The 27,416-nt window shown below is 42.7% G+C and overlaps 1 protein-coding gene across 1 annotated transcript; it reads left to right on the top strand.

Moving 5' to 3' along the window:
• Positions 1–549: 549 nt before the first annotated feature.
• On the top strand, positions 550–21,940 carry LOC100070196 (RP9 pre-mRNA splicing factor). The gene is made up of 6 exons (XM_023639493.2): positions 550–864; positions 13,152–13,182; positions 14,279–14,408; positions 18,715–18,806; positions 20,568–20,629; positions 21,314–21,940. Exons 1-6 carry the CDS (start codon positions 713–715, stop codon positions 21,510–21,512), a joined length of 666 nt encoding a protein of 221 aa, XP_023495261.1. The 5' UTR covers positions 550–712; the 3' UTR covers positions 21,513–21,940.
• The last annotated feature ends 5,476 nt before the right edge of the window (positions 21,941–27,416 follow it).

Below are 27,416 nucleotides of genomic sequence, written 5' to 3'. Positions count from 1 at the left end.
GCACGGTCCTTCCAGTTGTGGGATGTGGGACGCCGCCTCAACGTGGCCTGATGAGCAGTGCCATGTCAGCGCCCAGGATCCGAACCCTGCGGCCCCGCAGCAGAGCGCGCAAACTTAACCACTCGGCCACGGAGCCGGCCCCCAAAATACACTATTTTAACCATGGATAGCATGCTCTGGAAAATTGGAGAATTTCTATGGAGAGTCTTGCTTTCTTTCCAAACTGGATGAATCCCACCAATAAGTAAGAGTAACTTCTGTGTTTCTAAGCACTGGGGGTACAAAGATGACGTGCACGGATTCCGTCGCCTCGAAGGTGGAGACTGCGAAGGTGGGGCGGGGCGGGGGCCGCAGGCCGGGAGAGTTGTGCCCCGCCCTACCAGCGCGCGGGAAGGGCTCTCCGGCTCCTCCGCGGGCATCCTCAGCCCTCGGCCGCCGCCAGGGGGCGCGCTCCCACCTCCAGCACCGGCTAGCGTGGCGGCGGGGCCGGGCGCTCTGAGCCAGGACTTGGGGCCACGCCGCGGGGAGGCGGCCGGGCGCGCCAGTCGGAAGGGGGGGCCGGGCAGCCTCGGCGGGGACACCGGGCCCTTCCCCGGCGGGAGGCGGGCGGCGGCAGGAGGGGGCGCTGCGGAGCCGGACGGGCGCGGCGCGGAGGAAGTGCCGTCTTCGCCGCCGCCGCCGCGCCGCGGGGCGGCCTCCGGCGCGGGCCACGATGTCGTCCCGGTCGGGGCGCGACGACGCGGGGGCCGGGGGCGCGCGGCGGCCGCGGGAGCCGCCCGAGCAGGAGCTGCAGCGGCGCCGGGAGCAGAAGCGGCGGCGGCACGACGCGCAGCAGCTGCAGCAGCTCAAGCACCTGGAGTCCTTGTGAGTCCCCGCCGCCCCGCCTTCTGCGCGGAGGGGCCCGTGGGCGCGGCACGCGGGGTCCCCGGGGTCCGCAAGGGCCAGGTGGCCGGCTGGCCGTCGGAGACGGCGTGCCCGGTGCCTGCCACTGGCCCTCGGCGCAGAGGGCAGGTCTGTCCGGCGCCCCGGGCGGCGTCGCCGGGAGGAGCTGAGGCCCCGCCCCGAGGCCCGTCCGGGCGCGCGGGGCTGTCCCGGTGCCGGAAGCGCCGCGCTGGAGGGTCGTCCCTCGCCCGCGGGGCTGGGGGTGCCTTGCGCGCTGCGGGGCGCTCCGTCAGGACTGGGGACCGAGTACAGGAGCGCTGCTCCCTGTCCTTATCGGTTTCTCAGTTCAAAGGGCCGCCTATGAACTGCGTAAAATCCCCATTCTTTTCATCTTCTGCTGTTAAGGGAAGAGAAAACCCAGTCCTGTAAGGTTCGTGTGGTGAGAGAGAGAAGAATGAACAATGGGGTGAGGGCTCGTCCCTAAATATTGGAAAGGTGGCTGCCAGGTAAAAGAGAGTGGAGTGCTGAGGATTTTTACCAGGATTAAGGGTGGAAGCCACAAAGAGGCCAATTCTAGCTCAACAGAAGAATTAGGACCAGTCATATATATGTTACTTTTATTTTTATTTTTTTGCTGGGGAAGAGTCTCCCTGAGCTAACATCTGCTGCCAGTCTTCCCCCTTTTTTTTCCCCCTCTCTAAAGCCCCAGTACATAGTTGTATATCCTAGTTGTAAGTCCTTCTAGTTCTATGTGAGCTGCTCCCACTGCATGGCTACTGACAGATGAGTGGTGTGGTTCTGCTTCTGGGTAACTGAAACAGGCCATTAGAGCTGCGAGGGCCAAACCTTAACTTCTAGACCATCAGGGCTGGCTCCAGAATCATATATTCTTGCTTGTCAGCATGGCCTGACATAGGAGGCACTGTGCGCCCTCCCCCGTCCCACCCCCCCCCCCCCCAGCAGAGGGTTCAAGGAGAGGCGGGACAACCAGTAGGAGAAGGGTAGGTTGTGAAGATTAAACATCAGGCAGAAGGTTGGAGTAATGACCTTTCAGGTCTCTTCCAAGATTCTGTGATTCTATAAGTAGTTGTAGAAGTCAAATTTTTCTGTGTTATTTTCTGAGTTAGTGGGTAAATAACTCATTTCTGTTTCAGGCACATCTCATTACCTATGCTAAGACGATCATGTAAAGAAAGGTCCTCAAAGGGTTGCCGTCCTACATAAGTAACCTTCTGGGAGCTTTGACACAAAATGCATGCCTTTTTTGGAGCCGGCCTGCTCTTTTCCCGGTGGCCCTTGAGCTGAATTTCCTCAGGAGGGCAGTGGTTGCAGGATACAGGCTCTGCACTGCTGCCTCCGCGGTCCTGGCCGCTTCAGCACACTCTGTGGTGCTCAGTCTCCTGTGAAGGCAGATGTTCAAAAATCTTTCCCTAGGATAAGCTCAGGCAGGGCTCAGCCCAGCCCAGGTCTCAGTATCTTTAACTGTAGGATGCCGGACAGTTGTTCATACATTTATTTTGTAGCTCACAGAGCACTCACAGAGAGATTATAACCTCCTTTTGCAGATGAGGAAATGCAGGCTCAGCACTTAACTAACCTGATCAAGGACACATCCATCTACAAACTGAAGAGGAACCCAGATGTCTGATTCCCAGACCAGTGAGATTTTTCAGCTTCAGAGATTTAAAATTTTTCTGGGCTCTTGACATACTACTTTGGCTAGTTCAGAGGTTTGTTTGCTTTTAAATCAAAATTTATGTTTCCAGAGTAATACTTCAATATAGTTTAAGCATTAAATAGTACTATCCAACTAATTTCAAAAAAATAGTCGTTCGCATCCCTACTCTTCAGTGACCCCCCACACTCTTTGCACCCCCGCCTCCAACTAAGGCTTCAGTGAGGAAACTTTTACTTTTTTCTTCTGGTATTTAACTACTTATTTGTTTTTCTTTTTTTTTTTTTTTTTTGGTGACAAAGTCCCTGAGCTAACATCTGTGCCAATCTTCCTCCATTTTGTATGTGGGACACCACCACAGCATGGCTTGATGAGCAATGTATAGGTCCGCGCCCAGGATCCAAACCTGCAAAACCCAGGCCACCAAAGCAGAGTGCATGCACTTAACCACTAGGCCACTGGGCCAGCCCCTACTTATTTCTAAGTTATATGTTTATACTGCTTTTTTTGATTGAACAATAGACATTACCTATTAACCTCATATCATAGAAGACAGGAGTTTAGTTCTCTTTCCTTACCCTTCTTGTCTCCATCCTTCCAATATAGCTCCAGTATAATTTTTTTAATCAATAGTTCATATTAACATTATTATAACTATGCAGTATTATTCACTTTTGAGCCAAATGGTGTTCTATGATTTCTTTTACTTTCTAGTACAACGCTTGTTTTTCAAGTAGTTAATGAGAGCCTCAGTTTTTTTCATTTGCTTAATTTTCTATTACCTGCTGCTAATTTTATTCCAAAGGCTCTGAAAGATGAGAGTACTTTTTCCACATGTGCCTACATATCAGATAACCTATCAGTTCATTTTTTTAACCTAGAATCTTCCTTCTGTTCTCCTCCAGTACACTGTGGATACTTTCTAGACCTGGTATATAACAATCATCCTGGGACTTCCTTCACCACTCTCCTGTTTTGGATCCCATTCCTGGATCCTGTGTCTTCCTCTTTCTGTCTTTACCTCATTTTGCTGATTCGCAGTATGTAACTTCCTATAAAATAGTGTATTGGGGGTAAATTTGTTGAGTACTTACATATCTGAAAATGTTTTTATTCTGCCCTTAAACATGATAGGTAGTTTGGCTAGGTGTGGAAATCTAGGTTAGAAATTATTTTCATTCAGTTTCAAAGGTGGTGTGCCACCATTTTCTAGCTCGCAGTATTGCTGAGAAATCCGATGCCACTTGGATTCACTTTTTTTTTTATGTTACTTATTTTGCCTCATCCCACTTGTGGAAGCTAAAAGAATTCTTTTTTTTTTTTTAGGAAGATTAGCCGTGAGCTAACATCTGCTGCCAATCCTCCTCTTTTTGCTGAGGAAGACTGGCCCTGAGCTAACATCCCTGCCCATCTTCCTCTACTTTATATGTGGGACACCTACCACAGTGTGGCTTGCCAAGCAGTGCCATGTCTGCACCTAGGATCCAAACCAGCGAACCCTGGGCCACTGAAACGGAACGTGCCCACTTAACTGCTAGGCCACCGGGCTGGCCCCTAAAAGAATTCTTTATCCCTGGTATTTTACAGTTTCATGATAATGTGAACTTTTCCTCACTGGCTTTTAAAAATTTTTTATTTTCTTGACACTTTATGGGTATTTTAATATTCATACATGATTTTTTAATTTTCTTCCCTCCATTTTGTTTTTTTCTTTCTTTTCAACTTCTGTTGATCCTCTATCTTTTCTTTCCTTTTTTCTATCTTTTTGTCTTTTCATTTCTACTTTCTATAACATTTATCTTCCAGTCCTTCCACCATTGCACTTTTCTAAAATTTCAGTTATCATATTTTTTACTTTCAGGAGCTTTTTCTTGTCCTGAGAATTCTTTTTTTCATAGCATTGTGTTGTGAAGGGGGCTGATGAGAGAGAAAGAAAGAGAGAATGCAGAGGTGCTGGTTTGTTGGCTGTTAAGTCTGTTGACTATAAGTTTCACTGTAGGCATATCAGGCTACCATCTGCCCTTTTCATGGGTAGGCTCCCACAGATCAGAAGGTGGAGTTCTTTTCTGGGGGCTGTTCAGCTTGTCCAAAGAAGAACCTTCCATTCTCAGGCCTGGGTGCCAGTGTTCTGGATTGGGATGAAGAGGGAGGGGGCTTTGGTCCAGAGTTCAGGCTGAGACTTAACTGTTTTCAGCCAGTGCTCACCCTCATCCCTGTCCTGAGCCGTGCTTATATTCCCATGCATCTGGAGCCTTTCCAGTTAAGTTTCACAGGGGATTAAACCTGCCTTCTCTTTGAAGGGTAAGGGCGGAGAGAGTCTTCTGGCTATGGAGATGGAGAATATTGGTGGTTTTAACCACTCAGTGTTCATACTCCCAACCCCTAGCTTCTAAAGGTTGTAGCTTTCTCCACCTAAAGAAGTCAGTTACTTTGTTCCACTTTCCGTTGTCTTCCTAGCCTTGTCTTGAAATTGTTCTCTGCTAGTATCTCTTCTTAGAATTTCTTTGTGGCTTCTTACCTTTTTGATTCCTTTATGGTCATTTTAAGAGAGTTTGGGAAAGGAAGGCAGATAAGTAAGTTGGTCAGCCAGCCACATTAGATGGGAAGCCCTGTAGTGGTTTTTTACAAGTTGAATTCAAATCTTTTTACCTGGTAGAATGCCCTCTTGAGGTCCCCTCATACTCCTCTGGTCATTTTCTTACACTTGACCTTAACTTTTCTTGCTCTTTGACCATATCTGCGAGGCCCATGAAGGCATCTGAGTCTCCCACTCATGCTCCAATCCATGTTCCAGCTCTATCATTCAAGTGCCCCTGGGCTGCCAGGCATACAGAATGGACATTCTGTGTCTATGTGGCAGTTTTGTCTCTGCCTTTCAGCCCCAGAGGAGCCGGCTGCAGGAACAATTGTGTGGAATAGAGTATGCTTACATGAAGGACCTTTCTAAAAGAAATCCCACCCCAGTGCTCAAAACCACAAAGAGTAATTAGAAATATTTGGCAAAATAAAGATTTCTTCCCCCGTACCCACTTGGGAAGATGTTTTTCCTCTCTTATCTCAATTTAGTCTTCATACTCTCAGAGCAACTTATTACAATCTGCATGATAGAATAGCAAGGCTTCACAGATGGTACAAAATAATGGGCCTCCATCAACTTTTGTTTTTTAATTCTAAGGATTAACTACAAAGATGATGCACACTTCTCATCTGTCTCAGTGCAGAAGCCAACTACACAATAAACGCATTCCCATTTCTAAATCTGTTATTTTTTTAATAGTTAAATATTACTTTAATCTTTGAGACATCTCTTTTTTAACGTGCTACATAAATTAATGAATTGTTTAGCCCCAGGAAAAAATATCAATCATGTTCCTGTAAAGTTGTGGGAACAGTTGTAAAATGGACTTATTAGGGAAGGCCATTGCCAGTAATAACAGGTTTCAAAATGTGTAGTTCCATCACACTCCATCACACTTTTCCATCTAGGCGAAAACATTTACATATTTTTCAGAAATTTGGATCTTAGATTTTTCAGCCATATGTTATTTGTGCAACTCTTATAGCAAAAAGAAAGTATTGTTGGATTACTGGATATTTACATAGACTTTCTACCACCTCCCTTCCAAATTCCCTTAAATCCCAATACATAGGGCATAGCATTAATGTTTCTAATGAATGGCTACTGATGGACTGTGTCACCTTCCCAACTTAAGCAAATTTCCATTATTCTTGCTCAGAGAGGCCTAAGCCTATGACATGCCACATCTTTCCACCGGAAAATATTTAAAGTATTTGCTTTGGAAATAGCATACCTAAAAAGCTACTTCTGTTTATACCCAGTTGTTTACTATGTAATTTTAAGGGAGTAAATCCTCCTCTGTCCCTTTAGAAAAAACTCAGGATAGGTGACGGTGAGGATGAGAGTGGGGAGAAGCCTCCATCACAATCCTTGTTTGGAAGGGTCCAGAGACGAACCCAAAGGGAAGTTTTTCTTGCTCTAGCGACTCATGGCATTTCTCATCCACCATCTGCTGTAAAGGAAAAAACACTCCTGTTTTCCTTCTTTGCACTCAAACTACGCTCACAGCACTACTCTGTACTCCAGCTGTGTGGGGGTTTTCCAACACCACCAAGCAATTCTCCTATTCTCAGAGGACACAGAGTAGAAGTCTTATGAATTTCACTTAATTTTGACACTGTCTGCCTGGAGATAGCGTCAGAACCCACAGGTTGAAGGCTCAATCCCACAAGACTGCCCCCCACGCACACACAATTTAGTTGTCAATCACAAGTCCAGGTTGTTACCTGTGTTTCTGACCCATGGGCTATAAATTGGAGGTTCCCACGACCTCCTCCTCCAGTTTGGTTAATTTGCTAGAGCAGCTCATGGAACACAGGAAAACATTTCACTTACTAGATTACTAGTTTATTGTAAAAGGATATAACTCAGGAACAGCCAGATGGAAGAGATGCATAGGGTAAGGTACGTGGAAGGGTGTGGAGCTTCCACGCCCACTCCAGGTATGCCACACCTGCACCTGTTCACCACCCCTGAAGTTCTCTGAACCCTGTCCTTTTGGGTTTTTATAGAGGCTTCACTACATAGGCACAATTGATTAATCATTGGCCATTGGTGATGAATTCAACCTCCCTGGAGGTGAGACTGAAAGTTCCAACCCTCTAACCACATGGTAGATTGCCTTGGCAACCAGCCCCCATCCTTGGCTTTCCAAAGTCACCTTATTAACATAAACTTACTTTGGCTGAAAGGGACTTGTTATAAATAACAAAAGAAACTCTTTTCACCTTTATAGCTCTGGAGCTATTTCAGGAACTGGGAACAAAACTAAATATTATAACAAAAGATGTCTCTAGCTCTTCTGTAGGAAATTCTAAGGTTTTGAGGAGCTGTGTCCCAGGAACAGTGGATGAAGACCAAACATATCTTATTATAAATAATAATATCACATCCACCAAAGTTGTTTTCTTTCACATCTTTGAGAGGAGCAGGAGGAAAAGCATTTCACTTTTCCCTTATTCAGTTTTCCCTAACCCCTGCACCCACAATATCTACTGTGTTCTAAAGGGTCTTTAAAGTTAGTGCATAAGAAGAGAGTCAGGATGAAGAAAACATTAAATCATTAAGTTTAATAGAATACTACTGTATAGTATTATATTGTACTCTGCAGCCATTCTGAAGTATTAAAATGAGTACTTCCCTGGAGGTGTACAGGGTTAAGGCACAGATCCGACCTAAAAGTGTTTATGGATTATTCCTTGTGGAAGAGGTGCAGATCCCTCTAAGAGTTTGAGAGATGCTCTTTGAGTGCACAGACAATGCGGCCTCAGAATTTCCTCCCTGTCCCTCAGCCTTTCTCAAATACAGACTTGTGTTCTCAGCCTTCTGGGTCTCTCTTGGTTCAGTCCCTAGCCAGAAATAAGGAAGGCCTACCAGTCTGTGGTGCTTGGGTGCAGCTGAGCACAGGCAGGGGAAGCCTTCTGCTGTGACAAGGTGATAAACCAGATGATGAAAACTTATCCTTGCTAAAATCCCTGATTAAAAACCCTACAGCTCTGGTTCCCATTAACTTGGTGAACCTCAGGGCATAGCTCAAATATTGACTCCTAACTTGACGTTTCCCCTCACAGACTCCTTAGAATTAATTATCTGCCTCCACATGGCTGTTCCCAGCATCAGCAAGCAAACATGCGTGTATGCGTTTAATATCTGCACACATTCAACGCATCCCCCGCCTCAGAGAGGACAGGAGGTCATTATCCTTGTTACTACCTCCCCCCAACTTCAGGGTGTTTTGCTTAACGGGGGAGTGTTGGAAAACATAGGGAAATATGGTTTGGGAATTATATCACAATAAATAAAAAGTGAATAAATGAGCAATGTTTGGGGGGAAAAAATTTAGGGAAAACTGGAATCAGAATGATACCTATGCCCAAATCAAACAGTACTCAAGCTCTGGATTTAAAGTGTTCCTGGAGTCTTTCGTTTTCCAGTGGCAAACATGATGCTAGAATAATTATTAGATTTAGCTAAATGTTTACTGACAATCCTGTACAGGTGAGGTGTAGGGGAGCAAAATTTGCCACCCCAAAATGTGTCTCTTTGACATGAGGATTACTTGAGGCTGATTATTTTAAGAAACAAAAGACCCAGGAAGAGCTTTTACCTCCCTCTAAATGCCTGAAAGAATTTGGATAGAGGGCCTGTTCCAGGAAGGAACCATCAGCGTGGATAACTACAGTATAATATGAGCTAGCTGTGATAGACAGGTAGGAACCTAGCAAAGTCTGTTTGAGCAAAGTTCTCTCTGTGTCCCATTGTTGCTGTATGGTCCAGCAAACGTTTGTTTACCAAACATTTGCTCTTTTCATCTTCCCATTAATTGTCTTTCTTCCAGTTGAAGTCCCAGACCCCTTCTCCCTAGCTCTGGATGGCAATATAAGCCTCACCTGCCTAACTGCCTACGGACCTCATGTTCTTATGGAGCCCCTGTACCTATGAAATTAAATTTGCTTTTTCTCCTGTTAATCTGTTTCATGTCAATTTAATTCTTAAACTAGCCAGAATTTAAAAGGGTAGAGGAGAAATTTTTCCTCCCCAACAGAGGCATGGCATGGAGGCCAGCACACGGGCACTGGGCTGTGTGCCCTTGCACAACTTATTTAGCTCATCACAGTTATTGCAGGAAATGCACTGCTGGCCTAGAATGGGGATTACAACTCAGTGAAAGAACTCCTGATGTCATGAGTTCTGGGTGATTGTCCTGATTCAACCTCTTACTGGTGTAGCCTCTGATTGACCAACAGTAAAATGAAGGTCAGGGTCCCTGGCCTGCCCTCCTCTTATTCTGAAATTTTAACAAGATAATTTAATAACTATCATAAGGCATATTTTTTGGGCCTGAGAGGAGATGGGGAGAGACTTGGCTGAAAGCTCATGTACCACCTGCATGGGGAAAAGGCAGTGATCCCTGGTGCCAGATGCAGAAGAGAGTTCTCAGAGTCTCATGGCCTAGAAAGGCAGTAAGCCCCGCTGGGGATGATATCTGTGGCAAGTCCACTGCCAGGTCTGTGCCCACCTCTGCTTAGGAGCAGCTGTGGATCCCCATAAAGCTGCAGATCTGTAAAAAGATGTAAAGGCTGGATTGGTTTGGTGAGGCCTCTCTGTTGGGTCCTGATCTTGGCCTTTCTGATGCTAGTGTGCCAGTCTTGAGCTGCCTCATTAGGCTGCTGAGAGCATCAACTTGTTTTCCACAAAAGGGGCAGAAGCCAATATTGTGGAGTGCCTTTCATGTGTGCTGTGAAATACTTACCCAAGAGGAAATTGGGACTCAGAGGGGTTAAGTAACTTGCCCAAAGTACACAGCAGTGAGAATAATCAGAATTTAAACCAAAAAAATTTTTTTGACCTCCAAAGCCCATTCACACTGATTTAGAACTGTAAAATGTTCCAGTTGGAATGTGGGGTCCTCTATTCCAAACAACCAAAACATGTTTTTTATCAGGACACTTATACAATTATAAAGAGTGTCAAATGACAAAAATAATACGATTCAGTCACACGTTTGCCCTTTATTCAAGGGAAAACAATCCATGGATGGGTGAGTACAGTGCCTCAGAAGCAGTGGCACACTCTTCCCAGGGATTTGGGGCAAGAGCACGTTTTATAGGGCCTTAGAAGAGGCAACACAGAACCCTGGCATGATTGGGTAGGAGGTCGGGTATTTCCTGATAAGGCTAGCACGTTCAATTTCAAAGGTAAAGGCAGCTAGCTAAAGCTGAGTTGGAGGATTGTGATTGGTGTATGTTAGCTTTCCTTGACAGTGAGGCCTATCCCCTTAATGCAGGCTGATTTAGATTTAGATTCGTGACATGAGCCAGGCCACTGGGACAGCCTCTACTTTGTGGGTCCCAATATATGAATTACCTTTGCAAAGAGGTAACATGGGGATTTCTGAGAGCAGTTTTAATTTTATGCTTTTCTTTAGTTTTTAATTTTCTGTACCTTTTAATTAGGAGTATCTTTATGCCCTTAGTTCTCCCTTCTGGTGCTTAGCACTGTGCCTGGATTGATAATTGTTGACTGGTCACTTCTGCAAGGAGTAAGTTTTTAAGGTGAACCTTCAGTATCACCTGAGAATTAAATTTAGTTTCTCCTTTTTTGGTAGGAGGAAAATATCAAGATAATTAGAGCTAGTGTGGAGATTTAATTCCTGAGACAATTACAGAAATAACATTGACATTTTAAAACAAAAATGCAGCCTATATAACTCCATAGCAGAAATGAGCTACTAATAGCATATTTTTGGCCCTTTTTTCTTTCTTAGTTCCGGGTTACCTTTGGTTTTTCTTTGAGAGATGTATTAGCCGGGCTTATACTAACATAGGTATAAGGAAGATGCTATTAATTTCAGCTTTCTTTTGTGATTAAAAAACATTATTTGAGACAATATATTTGCATGTAATCAATGTAAGTGAAAAATGAAGCTGCCTCCCTCAGGAATCCTTCCAGAGGTATTCTGTTCATGTAAAGTCCTGTCTGTGTGTACGTAGAGGGTATATATCATCTTTTTCCCATACACACAAATAGAAGCATAACAAATTGACTGTTCCGTACCCTACTGCTTTTTTTTTTTTTTAACTTAAACTATTTTGGAGACTGTCCTATACAGGCATACCTCATTTTATTGTGCTTCATTTTACTGCACTTTGCAGATATTGCATTTTTTATAAGACCCTGCAACAGCAAAAAGATTACAACTCACTGAAGGCTCAGAGGATGGTTACCAGTTTTTAGCAATAAACTATTTTTTAATTAGGTAAAGACATTGTTTTTTAGACATAATGCTATTGCACACTTAATAGACTACAGTGTAGTGTAAACATAAAGAAATTTGTGTGACCACTTTCTTGCCACATTTGTTTTATTGCAGTGGTCTGTAAATGAATCTGCAGTATCTCCAAGGTACACTTGTATTAGTTTGGGGATAATCAGTATTTATTTGACTATTAGATAAATGATTTATCAATGTTTTTCTGATGCTAAAAGTACAATATTTTCAGGGCCAGCCCAGTGGCTTAGTGGTTGAGTTTGCTCACTCCGCTTAAGCAGCCCAGTGTTCGCCAATTTGGATCCTGGCCACAGACCTATGCACCACTCATCAATCCATGCTGTGGGAGCATCCCACATAGACGAACTAGAGGGACTTACAACTAGGATATATAACTGTGTACTGGGGCTTTGCGGAGGGAGAAAAGAAAAAGAGGAAGATTGGCAACAGATGTTAGCTCAGGGCCAATCTTCTTCACAAAAAAACAAACAAAGTGAGACATTTTCACTACGAAATTCAGAAAATTAATCATCTCTGAATTTACCATCTGTGTGCAGCAATTTGGGGACTCAGACATTTCCAAGTTTTTGGAGTCAAGACAATTTTAAACCCACCACAGTGCCCAGATGTCCTCTTTCAGTTAAATGTTCGTTTTAGAGACATGGAAAAGCCCTGAAATGTTCAGTTATCCTGCTTCTTTTTTCTCTGTTTTTTGGGGAGGAGTGTCCATTAGGAATTCACATTAAAAGTCAGACACTCATGTGTGTTTGATAGCCAGTAGTGAGTCAGTAACTTAAAATGAACATGATTATACCTAAAATACAATGTTACATGTCAATTAAATCTCAATTGAAAAATAACTTAAAAAATGGACGTGAGCATTTGGCGCTGGTTTTCCAGATTTGGAATCCAGAAGCCTCTTGGGCAGCTCCGGCAGAGTGAAGGAAAGTGGAAATGAATTGGGCGCACAGGCATGATTTGTAGCCTCAGGACCCTGGGGGTCGGAGAGCTCTGTGGTGAAAGGGAAAGTAGTTCCCACGCAGTCGTTCCTGTGCTTCATCTAGCGGCATCGTTATGTCATTCAGGCACCGTGAGGAGTGCTGCCCCTCGAGTCCAGGAGTCCAGGATGTCGGGACAGGCACAGACGGCAGGCAGAGAGCCCAGGGGCAGGGAGGACCCTGAATTGGGAGGACAGGGAAATGGGAGAGGGAGCCTCCAGGACAGACCACCCTGACCTCCTTCCCCCACAGTAGGCCCCTCCCTCCAGCTTTGCTCCCCACCCCGCGCCGCCCCAGCCACGTGAGCACAGTCACTCAACCCTCCCCACCGGGAGCCCCTTCAGTGCTGGGTAAGCGGGAGTCGTGCTGGCTCAATGACCTGACAACCATAGTAACAGTTTGGAGCCACAGTTAACTCACGGGTCTACCCTCACATTTACCTCACGTTTTCCCTGCAACCTCTTGCTTTCCCTTCTTCCAAAAGTAAAATCGTTGTGCTAAGACACCAAGTTAGTTATTATTTCCGTGAATTTCAGTTCTACATCCCAGCAGGATGTGGTATAGCATCTGTTTACTTATATGTGCTCTCCTGAGTGCCGGGCATATTTCACTGTTTCAGATATAATGTCGTTTTAAGTTCTTACGAAAAACATCCTTTTTATTTTGGCCTGTGGTTGCTTTTTGCTCATTAAAATGTGTTATGTTCCTGTTAACATGGTTGATGACAGATTTTTTTTTCTTTTCTAGTTATGAAAAACCTCCTCCTGGGCTTATCAAGGTCAGTGTGAAGTTTATACTTTTGCTTACTCTCTTAGACAGCTGACTCAGTGCTCAAACTCATTAACTTGTTATGAAAACAGCTGCGTCAGGTTTTAAACCTCCTTTTATAACCCTGTTCCTCCCTGCAGATGCCAGTCGGTTCATACACCCTGGGCTTTGTCACAAGCCTGTGCCTGCGTAGAAAGTTAGTCAGCTGTGTGTGTGTCCCTGAGAAGCCGTGGCAGGTGCCGTGTGCTCCTCAGCCATCACTCCCTTCTCTCTGCCTGGTGACTCCATCTTCTCAAAGCTGTCCTGCCCGTGTGCCTCCTCTCACTCGCCTGCTGCTGTTTCTTGAGTGTCTGCAGCTCAGAGAGCAGCGGGCTCTGAGGAGACTTGAAGCTCATCGGGTCCAGCCTCCCTGGTGCAGGAGTCCCTCCTCCAGCACCCTGGCCACAGGGTCACCGTCTTTCTGTGGGACCGAGACCTAGAGGAGGAGTTAAAGGACAAAGCAACCTTTTTTGTTTGGTAACTTTCCATTAAAAAAAAAGATGAAAAAAAACATTTTTCCATTATCAATTTAATATTCATTGGAAATTGAAAAAAAATCAGAATGTAAGAAAACCAGCAGCTTAATTGTATAATGCAGTTATTTGGTAGTGAAGGTACATTTCATAAATACAGCATGTGTGAGATTATCAAACATGACAGTGGCCTTCAAGCTATAATAAGCTATTTGTATTTAACATTTTTATTATTCCATACTTTGCCTCATTCCACAAAGCTTTTAAGTTAACAGAAAACTTTTTGTGATCTTAGAATCTAATTTTTGTGATCTAGAAGCAGAATTTGGAGCTCACAGATCATTCCTGTGTGCACAAAACTAGTAACGTTTCTCTAAGAACAGCTACATCATTTTTGTGTAATAGTTCTCTGCTACATTTATTTCTGTTTTTTCTGTCTGGTCTAATTCGTCTTTCTTTCCAGATCTTGAGAGGGTTATCACTGACACTGGGATCTCCAGCCCATGAGAAAGCCAGGCACTGCTGTGTTGTGAGGCAGGTGGGGAGAATTCCAGTGCTTTCGCCATAGTGTTTACAGGTCGCTTCTTTCTTTAGGAAGATGAGACTAAGCCAGAAGACTGTATACCAGACGTACCAGGCAATGAACACGCCAGGGAATTTCTGGCTCACGCCCCAACTAAAGGACTTTGGATGCCCCTGGGGAAAGAAGTCAAAGTCATGCAGTGTGAGTACACAAGAGCTTCACCAACACTCCTCAGTGCACGCAGATACATCCCATGACTGACAAAGCGTGTTTACTTCCTTTGATTAGTTGGTTCTCACCACAGCCCTGTTAAAGTCCTGGCATGGTCTCTCTTTAGAGATGAGGAGGCCGACTTGCATTTATTACTGAGTGGTCCAGGATAAGAGGTAGAGCAGTGCTTCACCTCCAGGGCTTCTGGCTCCAAGGGCAGCGGTCTTTCCTCAGGGCCGTAGCTGCCTGTGGAGGATGCTCTCCAGTGATATCCTGTAACAGAACAGTACTCCACGGTAGAGATGCCGTGGGGGATAGAGATGCAGTGGAGGCCAGGTCCCTTTGGGTCCTGCCTCAGTCAGTCATCCTCCATCAGTGGCATTAAGGTTTTATCCATGTAACCTGAGAGGAGCTTGGGGCACAGAGGGCGGGTCTGGAACAGGTAGAGCTGTGCGTGCACACCCCCCAGCCCACCAGAGCAACAGCACTTTCATGCAGCACAGATGGCATTTGAAGAAAGGGTACTGCTGCCTTTTAGGACATTTGTCTGTACAAAGATTATTCGTGCACATAAGTAAAACAGCAGCTCCTAGCCCCTTCCCCCCATTCCCCTCACCCCAAAGGTAACCACCTGAACCTCTTTTAAGAAAGTTATTTTGAAGTTTATCTCCATGCACCTAAATAAGATGACTGTATTCCTGCCCCTTGATATTTCCGGTCTCTTCATTACCTGTGGACTTCTGTAGAAAACAAGAATTCAGCTCTTTCCTTCTGCCTCCACCCCACCTCATACACATACCCTCCTATCTTCTATTTTCCTAATAATAGTTGTATCATAATTTAGTTAAATAAATCTTTCATTATGACTATTTTCAGAGTTGAATCATATGCTAAACTGATTACATTTCCTTTCATGCATCCTGCATGTTTTGTTTTCTCTGCAATTAATAGTTGTCTTGTGGTGGTGGTTTTTCTTTTCTCTGTACTGATCACTAATTGAAGATCTTCAGATGCTTGAAGTATTCTGTCAGTTTTATCTTTCAAAGATAGTTGCTCGCGATGCTATCACCCAGAGATCCTCCTCCACCATCATTCTGTGGTCTTCCCTGACCTGTCGCCTATGTTGGATCTCCTATTGCCTGTATCTTGGGTCTTCTTTTTCGTTATATTCTCTTGCTATGGTAGAGCACATTCTCTGGTAGCTGAGAAATGGGTGTATGGGAGAATAAAATTTTTAAGACTTTATTTTTAGTTTGCCAGGGTATAGAATTCTAAGTTAAAAACCAGCTTTCTGCACAATTTTGAAGGCATTGCTCCACTGCCTTCTCATTTGTAGAATTGCTGTGGAGAAGTCCAAAACAATTAAATTCTGGATGCTTTTTTCTCTTGAGAATTCCTATTTTATATTTATTTACTTATTTATTTATTGAGGAAGACTGGCCCTGAGCTAACATCCGTGCCCATCTTCCTGTACTTTATATGTGGGATGCCTGCCACGGCCTGGCTTGACAAGTGGTGTGTAAGTCCGCACCCAGAATCCGATACTGGCGAACTTTGGGCTGCTGAAGAGGAACGTGCAAACTTAACTGCTGCACCACTGGGCCAGCCCCTGGATGCTTTGATGTTCCTGTTTTGTTGTTGTTACCTTTTTTTATTTTTCTTTCCTGGAAGCTTGTAAGATCATCTTCTTGTCTCCAGTCTTGAAATTTCACAAATTGTTTCACTGATTATTTCCTCCCCTCTGTCTGCAATTCTGTTTTTGATAGTGGACTTCCTAGACTGATTTTGTAATTTCTGATCTTTTCTCTCCTATTTTTATCTTCTGCTTTCTAGAATATTTCATCAACACATCTTCCAGTCTTTCAGTTGTTTATTTCTTCTATATTTACATTTCACAAGCTCTTTTTGTTCTATGACTTTTTTAATTCTGTTCTTGTTCTCTTATTGCAATTTATTATCTAAGGATGTTAATTTCTTTTTTTTCTCCCTAATATTTTTTTTTTCTTCCAAGTTGGTGTTTTCTATTTGTTTTTTCGCCTTTGTCTCTCATTTATTAAGAGGCTTTTGGATGTCTGCTAATCTGCGGCTACCTACTGTATTACTGGAATCTCTGTGTAACAAATGACCCCAAAATGTAGTGGCTTAATACAACAATTAACATGTATTATCTCAGTTTCTGTGGGTCAGGAATTCATGAGCCACTTATCTGGGTGATTCTGGCTTTGAGTCTCTGATAAAGTTGCAGTCAAGATGTTGGCTGGGGCTACAATCACCTGAAGGCAAGAGTGGGACTGGAGGATCCGTTTCCAAGATGGCTCACTCATATAGCTAGCAAGCTGCTGCTGGCTCTTGACAGGAGCCCTCAATTTTTGCTACTTGTACCTCTTTGTAAGACTGTTTAAGTCTTAAGATATTATAGTGGGCATTCCCTAGAACCAGTGATCCAAGAGACAGCAAGGTGCAAACAACACTGTTTATGACCTAGCCTCAGAAATCATAAGCTGTCATTTCCATAATATGCTGTTGCTTCCACAGCTCAGGCCTGTTCACTGTGGAAGGGGACTACATGAGGGTGTGTATACTAGGAGGTAGGGGTCACTGGGGTCCTCTTGGAGCTTTTCGGGGTTCTACAAATGGAAATTGAGCTGGTTCTCAGTTCTCCCTACCACTGACTTAGAATTCAGTTTTCTGAGGTCTGCTATTCATTTAGCACACTCTATCTGTATTATAGCTTCCAATATATATATATATATTTTTTTACTGCTGTCTCCTTTCCTATTTTCCTTGTCCTTGGGGTTTATGTCTTACTAAACATATTCTCTTTGTCATTTTTATGGGATGTCAGGAAGGAGATGAAAGTAAATGATTGTTTTTAGTCTGCCATCTTTACCCAGAAGTCTGTTTTTTGTTGTTGTTGTTAAGTTTAAAACCACTCCTCTGTTTGATGGGGTGGTTAGTTGTGCTGCACCTAACACTTTATACTTCTTTTCATTGACCTGCAAATTAAGAGTGTTTGGTTAAGACCAGAACCAGTTTTACCTTGAAGTTAATGAAGCTTCAGCTTTAGGGCCCCTCACTTGCACCTTCCAAAGGCCTGTGGAGTCCCAATAATGTGTTCATGCGGTCCTGTCTTTTTATAAAATTTGCCAGGGTGAGATTTTTTTTCCTAAAGAGCCCTCCCTCCCCTTCAGTAGTGTAAGCTTCAGGCTCCACAAACTTGGAGCCATCCCAGATGAGAAAAAACACACATAAGCATTATTCACACTTTCATTGATCCTAGTGCTATCTAGAGCAGAGCTTCTCAAAGGGCAGGGCTGATACTCTGTATTTCTAACAAGCTCCCAGGGGATGATGTCAATCTTGCTGGTCCATTGACCACAGTTTGAGTAATAAGGGTCACCTTTCCTTTAACAGAGAGTTTTGATCACAGATGGCGTGGATCCTTCTTGATACCCACACGTCAATCCATGGCATTTAACATCCTAGCATTTTTGTCAACAGACACCTGTTAGAAGGGGTCTGCATCTGCATTGGGTGCGTTCTTTCTTCCCCAGGTGGAGCTAACTCAAAATAGGAGGGAGATAGGGAGGGGGCAGGTCAGTGGCAATCAACAGAGAATCCCTGAACTTCATTTTTTCCAATAAAAATATAAAGGGAAAAGCATTACTTCCCTGTCACAACATATGTTCAGTATATGCTGGCATGGAGCAAAACTGGCTGATGTTTCCTATAATTCCTCTTCCTGCTTCCTGATCTCCTTGGCTGGAATTGTTTAATGTTTGTATACAGTTTGCTAGGGCTGCTGTAACAAAGTACCACAAACTGGGTGACTTAAACAAAAGAAATTTATTGTCTCACAGTTCTGGAGGCTAAAAGCCCGAAATCCAGGTGTCAGCAGGGTGGGTTCCTTCTGAGGGCTATGAGGGAAGGAAGACCCTACCTCCCATAAGGTCGCATTCTGTGGTACTAGGGGTTAGGACATTCAACATAATGGGGGAGTCGGGGGGGATGACACAATTCAACCCATGACACACAGTTAGAAAAAAACACACTACTTTTTGCATGGGATTGCTTAATAAGTACTTAGTTCCTTTCTAAAACTCCAAGATTAAAAGATCCTTGAGGAAGCAATTAGTTTCCTCTATTTTCTAGGATCTTACATGGTTCATCCACTGATTGCATTTGTTTTTAAAATTGGAATCTAATGAAGAATATCTCTAATATGATCTACTGATACTTTATTTTAAGTAAAAATGCATTATCTTACAGAAATATATCCCTTTTTCTTTGTTTTTAGGTTGGCGTTGTAAACGGTATGGTCACCGAACGGGCGACAAAGAATGCCCTTTCTTTATCAAAGGCAACCAAAAGTTAGAACAGTTCAGAGTAGTAAGTAAAACCCCAGAGCGTCAATTTACGTTTACCAGAAATGGTGAATGTCGGTGAATCAGGCAGTAATCAGTGAACTGAGGCTCACATCAAATACATTCCCAGAAGCCTTTTGGCCAGAGTACATCTCTGTTAAATCGAATTTGTGTGAATAGATTAGTTCGTTAACAGAAGCACTAACTTCTTATTAAAGTGTTATTTGCTGATGCCTTGGGAACACTGATTCTTTTTCTGAAGCAGACATTGTTATCTATTTAGTCACTTTTTTTAACTTACTCTGTTAAAAAAAATCATGTTTCATAACTAAAATCAGAGTTCTAATTCCCCAGTCTTTGTCTATTAGATATCTATTATAAACTATGTGTGTATGTAAATGATATCTCCTCCTTAGATGACAGTAAAAGAGATCTAGCATTTCCTCACTTTTTTTTTAACAGTGTCACCTCCCAGAGGTGTTAATTCACCATTCAGTAACTGTTTCAGTCAACTTAACTATGCTATTATCAGATATATTGGGATTACCAGCATATATCAAACGGGTCCACAAACATTCTCCAGGGACTTTAAGACATTTAAAATACTGTGCTTTCATTTTAATAATTTGAGGAAAATATTCTGGATGAATCACTGCTGGCTGGAGTGTCAATTTTTACCACTCCTATAACAGATAATTTGGTCATAAATCTCAAAAACTTAAACATATTCATACTTTTTAAATTTGGAAACCTAAATTCTAAGGATTCTAAAGATATAACAACATCAATATAGACAAATTTTTAGGAACGTATAAGGATAACTGTCAGAATTACTTATATGGTTGAAAAATAGAGACTAAAGGAAACAACATCAATGGCCAACATACCAACATAAATTACTGTAACAGAAATTATATAGCTTTTAAGAATCATGTTTTAGAAGAATATGTAATGTCACAGGAAGATGTTCATGAAAACAAGTGAAAAAGAGAATAGAATTGTGTATACAATATGATTATGATTTTTTGTAAATTGTGAACAGTGACTGGAAGAACCACACAAAATGTTAGCAGTGGATATCCCTGGGTGGTAAGGTGATAGATATTTTTAACTTTATTATTTTCTTTAATATGTAAAATTTTTACAATAAACATATTTTTAAAGATAACTCACATACCATAAGATTCAGTCTATATGTATTCATATTTTTAAGTAATTTAAGTGATTTTAAATTATACAAATATTACAAGAATACATTTGTCTTAACAAAATGAAAATATTACAGTAAGGTTTTTCATAACTGACTTTTCAAGTCCAATCTTGCCTCTCTCCCCAGAGGAAATCTGCAGTAAGTAGCTTGATGAATACACTTCCAGACTTCTTTTTGGGCATATATATATATGTTTTTGTGCACCTATAAATGAATCATTCTCACATATTCCAACTGATTTTGCTTAACAATATCTCTTGATCATGTCTACATAAAAAGAATTATGTCAATATTTCTAACCTTGAGCAGTATTTAATAATGATTTTGCCAAGGTTTATCTCCTTATAAAGACTATTTAAATTATATCCTATATTTGTATAATTGGAAAATCTTTTTTATAGCCTCCATGAGTTTGAAGTGATGGTGACACTTAGGAAGGATTAGAATATGTTGAATATAAAATTACACCAAACGGGGAAAATAAAACTGGTTTCAGTGAAAATAGGGATTCAATTTTAATTTAACTAACAGTCTCTGTGAAGCCTAACCAAACCTTTACTTTCTCTAACCCTCAAGGCACATGAAGATCCTATGTATGACATTATACGAGAGAATAAAAGACATGAAAAGGATATAAGGTGAGGTCATCCTGACGATAACAATACCCTCTTAAAGTCTGAAATTGTAGCAAGCTGGAAACAGCCATTTCAGTATTAGAAGAGTGGTTTAGTAAATATGGTACTTTGTGAAATATTTAGAAGGCAGGAGTAATCACTGAAAAGACCACTGTGTGCAGAACGAGCAGGCCAGCCTTGTTCTACTTGAGTTACCTTAAAGCAGTGGGCTTGGCCCAGCCCACAAACGCCACTGATGTTGAGTTGGCAACTATCGTTTAGTTTATCTTCTCCAATGTCTTAGACAGGGTTAAAGATACAGTGAAAAAACACAAGCGTTTGTTTTTCTCAGCTTGGTGGTAGGTACTGAGTTACAATTGTTGAGGAGGTAGATGACCTAGCGTGAAGCTGAGCAGTGGGGGAATGATTTAGGCAAGGATGCATCTTTTAGAATCATAATAGTAAGGACTATAGAAACATGCAGAATATTTAGGAAAAGGAAAGAATACAAAATGGCTTGTACACTGGTTACATTCATGTAAAATAGGCATGGATGTGGGCAAGAAGCAAGCAAAAATGAAAATATGTAGTGTCTTTAATGAGGTGATTATTTGTGACGCTTTTTTACCCTCCCCACTGCTGTTATATTTCTATCTTTAAAAAAAATTTTGTTTAAGTTAAATATGATTCTTTGACCAATCTGTTTAGGATACAGCAGTTAAAACAGTTACTGGAGGATTCCACTTCAGATGAAGATGAGAGCAGCTCCAGTTCCTCAGAAGGTAAAGAGAAAAACAAGAAAAAGAAGAAGAAAGAAAAGCATAAGAAAAAGAAGAAAGAAAAGAAAAGAAAGAAAAAACGAAAGCATAAGTCTTCCAAATCAAATGAGAGTTCAGACTCGGACTAACAAGAACTTGACTTGTTCAACACTCTCTTCTCAAAGATCAGAGGAATGCGGAACGGGAGAGGAACGAGAGAGAGACAGCGAGAGACAGCGTGAGAGAAGGACGTTTCGTGTCACACGTGTGAATTCCCACCTACCTTCCAGTAAGGACGTGACCCACAGGAGAGGAGCTCTACCTTCCTGGGTGTCAGCTCTGGAAAGCGGCTGATTCCAGGCAGGACAGCTTTTCTCAGTGTCCTCCCTGCAGATCACTGCGATTTGTGATTCCTCAGAAATGCCTGTGCCAGGGCAGCCAGACGAAGGGAATCTCTGAGGAAGCTCCCCAAGATGCTGCCGCAGCTTCCACCCTCCAGAGTGGGGCCACTTAATTCCCATTGACTTCAGCCTTGACTTTCTCTGTTGAGAACAATAAAAGCTGATTATTTTTAAAATGTATTTATTTTTTATTTCTGAGCAATACATGTATTTGCTCCAAATTTAAAAGGTACATGAGGTTTAATCGTGAAAACTCTTCTTTCTCCCTTTCTCTCCCAGCTATCCAGTTTCCTTCCCTAATGGCTACCAATTTACCAGTTTCTTTTCTCTTTTTTTTGAGGAAGATTAGCCCTGAGCTAACATCTGCTGCCAATCCTCCTGTTTTTTGCTGAGGAAGACTGGCCCTGAGCTAACATCTATGCCCATCTTCCTCTACTTTATATGTGGGACACCTACCACAGCATGGCTTGCCAAGCAGCACCATGTCCGCACCTGGGATCCAAACCAGCGAACCCCGGGCTGCCGAAGCGGAACGTGTGCACTTAACTGCTGCACCACTGGGCCAGCCCCACTGGTTCCTTATGTAGTCTTCCAGAGTATTTTATGTATCACAAACAAATGTAGGGCTTTCTACACAAATGCTGTACACATTCATCTGCACATTGTTTTATTAACAGTGTAAAACTGATTATTTTAATATCAAGTACATTTGCCACTGCTGCACTGAGAGGTGTGTGTTTATAACCACCTGAGATGATCTGTTGATTCAGGGGAGGGGTTCCTATAACAGCAATGAAAAATCTTGTGGGGTTACATTATATTCAACTTGTTTGAATCTTAGTGCCTGAGTCCCAAGATTTTCCCAGAGTGACTGACCCCAAAATTTCAAGAATATAAGGAATTACTATACTGAGTCAACTACCCACATCCCAAAATACACCCCTCACTTCCTCTTCCTCTTGGTTAAGTACGGCCCACTTGTGCTCTTTTAGGTTTGACTGCGCCACAGCAGAAGCAGCTCAGCCCATCAGAGTGGTGCCTGCAGCTAAGGGAGAGTAAGTCTTGTTCTTTGCTCAGCCATAGCGGAGCTGGATCTTGCTCACAGTTAAATATCCCTCCCTATCCATCAGGGTCTTTTGCAGTTTTCAGGATCCCAGGAACTCTCTACTCCCATTTCTGGCCTTTTTCCCTGGGGGTTGGATTCCCTCCTCTTTAAAGAACAGACAATCTGGGCCCAGAACGGACCCATCTCTGACTCTCACCAATAAATGCTCCTTCGGGCCAGCCAGGTGGCATAGTGGTTAAGTTCATGTACCACTTGGGTGGCCTGGGGTTTACCAGTTCGGATCCCTGGCACAGAATTACGCGCGGCTTATCAAGCCATGCTGTGGTGGCATCCCCCATAAAATAGAGGAAGATGGGCCAAGATGTTAGCTTAGGGCTAATCTTCCTCAAATAAATAATAAAAAGTAAATGCTCCTGGTCTTGAACTTGAAATAGTACCTCAGCAATACAATTAGTCCAGATTGGAATCACCAGAGCTTGTTCTGAATACCCTGGCCAGTTAATTCAGGTATGCTTTACACTTATCCTTAGCATCCTAGCTCAGCAAACAGAACATGGGCCATTTGTCCTCTCCTGTATGTCTCAGTGTTTCCTACCCAGTCCCAGCCTCTTCTTCCAGGAATTTCTTACTGTCCCTCTGGAATCCCATTTGTGATAAAAGTATTCTTAACCAATATGAAAGAATCTGCATCAATGATTCTCAAACCTTTGGGGCATCAAAAACAGTGCTTGTTAAAAATAGATTCCTGTGCTCCCTGACTTCCAGAGTTTCCCATTCAGTAGGTCTAGACAGACCTGGGAATTTTCCTTTCTAACAAGTCCCCAAATGATGCTAATGCTGGCCTGGGGACCACACTTGGAGAACCACTGCTCTATATCTTTAACCTCTAACTGGAGCATTCCTCCACTTCCTGTTTTAACTGGAATCTGGCCATCCCCTGCAGCTCTTGCAAGTTAACAACTGTTGCTACTCCCTCACTCTGGTTTTCTGTCTTATGTTTCTGGCCTAGATTCCAGAGCATGTCACTTAAGCCTGTCATCTCCCTTAACTTGGTCCTGCTGCCTAGCATTCCGAGAACCCCAAACCTCCTCTGCACCTATACCCAGCCTGCTAGAGAAAAATCACACAGCCATGCAGTTTGGTAGTCCCACAAATTCATCACCTCCAAACTCAGTTGAGCCCTTAAAGCCCATCACCTATTCAAACTCATCCTCAAACATCTCCCTTCAAGTTGGACATTTTCCACTCCTATCCAGGAGGGCATTACAAGCCCTCAGACCTCCCTTCACCAAGACATGCTACCAACCCATCATAGTTGTCGCAGGCAGAATTCTAAAACAGCCCCCAAGATTTCTCTCTCTAATCTCTAAGACTGCTAATTATGATGAATTTTACACTCATGATTAGGTTATTTTACAAGCAGAAGGAAAGGGAAATCATCAGTGTGTTCCTAACCAGATCATAAGAGCCCTTTAAAATTCCAGAGCTTTCTCTGGCTGGTAGCAATATAGGAACTCAGATTCCAAGCCTGTGAAAATTCCACATGCCAAGAGTCCACTGCTGACTTTAAACATAAAGATCAAGGGGCTACAAGGTAAGGAATGCAGTAGACTCTAATTACTAATTGCAGCAAACTCAGATTAGAGGCCCCTGACTAACAGCCAGCAAGGAAATGGGGAACTCAATACTACAGCGGAAAGGAACTCAAATTTTGCCAACCTCAATGACTTTGGATGCAGAATCTTCACCAGAACCTCCAGATATGAGCCCAACCCTGCTGACATTCTTGCTTTTGGTCTCGTGAGACACTAAGTAGAGAACCCAGTTGAGCCTTCCCAGACTTATGACCTAGGGAACTGTGAGATGATAAATGGTTGATGTTTTAAGCCATTACGTTTGTGTTAATTTGCTATGCAGCAATAAAAAACTAATACAATGGTTTGATCAGGTTTCTTTCTTCCTGTCAGGCCAGTCCTCAACCTGTGCTCTGGACCCCAACTATCAGCCAGTAGTAGAGGGCAGTGATTAAGAGCACTGGCTCCGGATCCAGACTGCCTGGTTTTGAATTCCAGTTGCACTATTCATGAGCTATCTGATTGGGCGAATTACTTTACCTCTCTGTGTCTCTATCTCCTTGACTAATACTATTTACCTCATAAAATCATTGAGAATTAAGTGACTTGATACTTGTAAAGCAACCATTTTGATTGAGAACACCATTGAGAACACCATTTGGCACATTTCAATTGCTAAATGAATGTTAGCTGCTCCTGCTACTACGTATGCTATCATCATTATCTATTCCTGCTTCTTCAGGCATCTTCCTCCTTGCATTACCCCATCTTATTCCTGTCTTCAGACTCTTTCTTCCTTTCAACCGCTGTGTTGCTACTGAAACCAAGGGCCATCTTGCTTTAACTACACTCAGTTATCTGTTTGCAAAAGTAGTTAGATGATGCATTACTGAAGCCCACCCTATAGATAACATCTCTGAGGCTTGAGTCACCATGGTAACAGCTGCTTAAGTTCTTCAGGAACTGAGAGTTGACCCCTTGTCCAGTTCAGGCTAGTTAAGACCACTGACTCATCACCTGGGCCTGTGAGAATGCCCAATAGGTGACTCTTTGACGTCAGGGAGCCGAAAACTCCACTTCAGATCATGCTAATACCACCATTTTGTGAACATGTGTCCCATGAAGAGGTATGAGGCTCGACAACACCTGCCCAGATCATCTATGACCTCACTTATCCTTACCTCCAATCATCTATCCCCACACTTCTGACCACCATGCCCTTTTATCTCATAAATAGCCCTAATCCTCATTTTTGTGGAAGTCAGAATTGAGATTTGTTCTCCTATCTTAATGCAATCAAAATTGTTTAAAAATTATAAAATACATGCTCATAAAAAGTTTCCATCTAAGAGCCACTATAGAATAAAAAGTGAAAGGAGAGCCTACTTATAATGGTTTGATATAGCCTGATTTCAGGAGAGGGGAGAGGGACTGGAGGTTGAATCAATCACCAATGGCCAATAATTTAGTCCACCATGCCTATGTAATGGAGCCTGCATAAAAACCTAAAAGGAGGGGGTGCGAAGAGCTTTCAGGTGGCACGTCTGGAGAGGGTATGGAAGCTCCATGCACCTTCCCACATGCTTTGCCCTACGCATCTTCTCCATCTGGCTGTTCCTGAGTTATAGCCTTTTATAATAAATGATTAATCTAGTAAGCAAAATGTTTCTCTGAGTTCTGTGAGCTGCTCTAGCAAATTCATCAAACCCAAAGCAGGGGACATTGGAACCTCCAATCTATAGTCAGTCTGTCAGAAGCACAGGTGATTACCTGGACTTAGGAGTAGCATTCTGAAGGAAAGTGAGGCAGTCTGACAGGTCTGAGCCCTTAACCTGTGGAATCTGATACTATTTCCAGGTAGATAGTGTCAGAATTGAGTTAAATTGCAGGGCACCCTGCTGGTGTCTGGAGAATTCCTTGGATATGTGGGGGAAACCCCTACACACATGTTGGAATTGATTCCAGAACCTTTCACTTTCCTACAAACACTGTAATGAAAATCCATGAGTAAATATCTTAGTGTACATGTGCAAGTATTTCAATGGAATAGCTTATTAAATAGTGCAATTACATATTTTAATTTTCACAGGTACTACCAAATTGCCCTCCAAACAATTCTGTACTAATTTGCACATCCTCACACCTTGTCTAAAGCAGCCCATTTCCCTGGCCAACAGCAACGCCCAACAGCAACAAATAAGCTTGAGGCTCTTTCATATTTTAAAAAAAAAAAATCCTCCATTGATCTCATCTCTGTCTAGCTCTTTCCTCTCCTTTACAGCAGAGTTTCTGAACTTTGGCTGTATTTATTTCAGGGATTGAATAATTCTTAGTTGTGGGGCTCTATTCTGTGCATTGCAGGATATTCATCAGCATCCCTGGTCTCTACCCGCTGGATGCCACTAGCAACCCCCCCACTCAGTTGTGAAAACCAGAAATGGCTCCAGATATTCACCTGGATATCCAAAGAATAAAATCGGACCCTTATCTTACACCATACCCAAAAATCAACTCAAAATGGAGTAAATACTTAAACATTAAGACCTGAAACTGTAAAACTCTTGTAAGAAAACACAGGAAAAAGGCTTCTTGACATTAGCCTTGACAATGATTTCTCGGATATCACACCAACTACATCAAACCAGAAATGTTTTTGCACAACAAAGGAACAATCAACAAAATGAAAAGGCAACCTACAGACAGGGAGAAAATATTTGCAAGCCATATATCTGATAAAGGGCTGACATACAAAATACATAAAGAACTCCTACAACTTAAAATCAAAACAACAAGCTAATTAAAAAATGGAAAAAGGAACTGAATAGACATTTCTCCAAAGACTGACCAACAGGCATATGAAAAGGTGCTCAATATCACTGACCAGGGAAATGAAATGCAAATCAAAACAACAAGATATCACCTCATACTTGTTAGGATGGCTATTATCAAAAAACAAAAGATAACAAATGGTAAGGATGTAGAGAAAAGGGAACCCTTGCACACTATTGCTGG

The sequence above is a fragment of the Equus caballus genome, chromosome 4 (assembly GCF_041296265.1).
Source record: "Equus caballus isolate H_3958 breed thoroughbred chromosome 4, TB-T2T, whole genome shotgun sequence".
Lineage (NCBI taxonomy): Eukaryota > Metazoa > Chordata > Mammalia > Perissodactyla > Equidae > Equus > Equus caballus.
The sequence above is the reverse complement of the archived record's forward strand: the minus strand, read 5'-3'. Positions and strand labels throughout refer to the sequence as shown.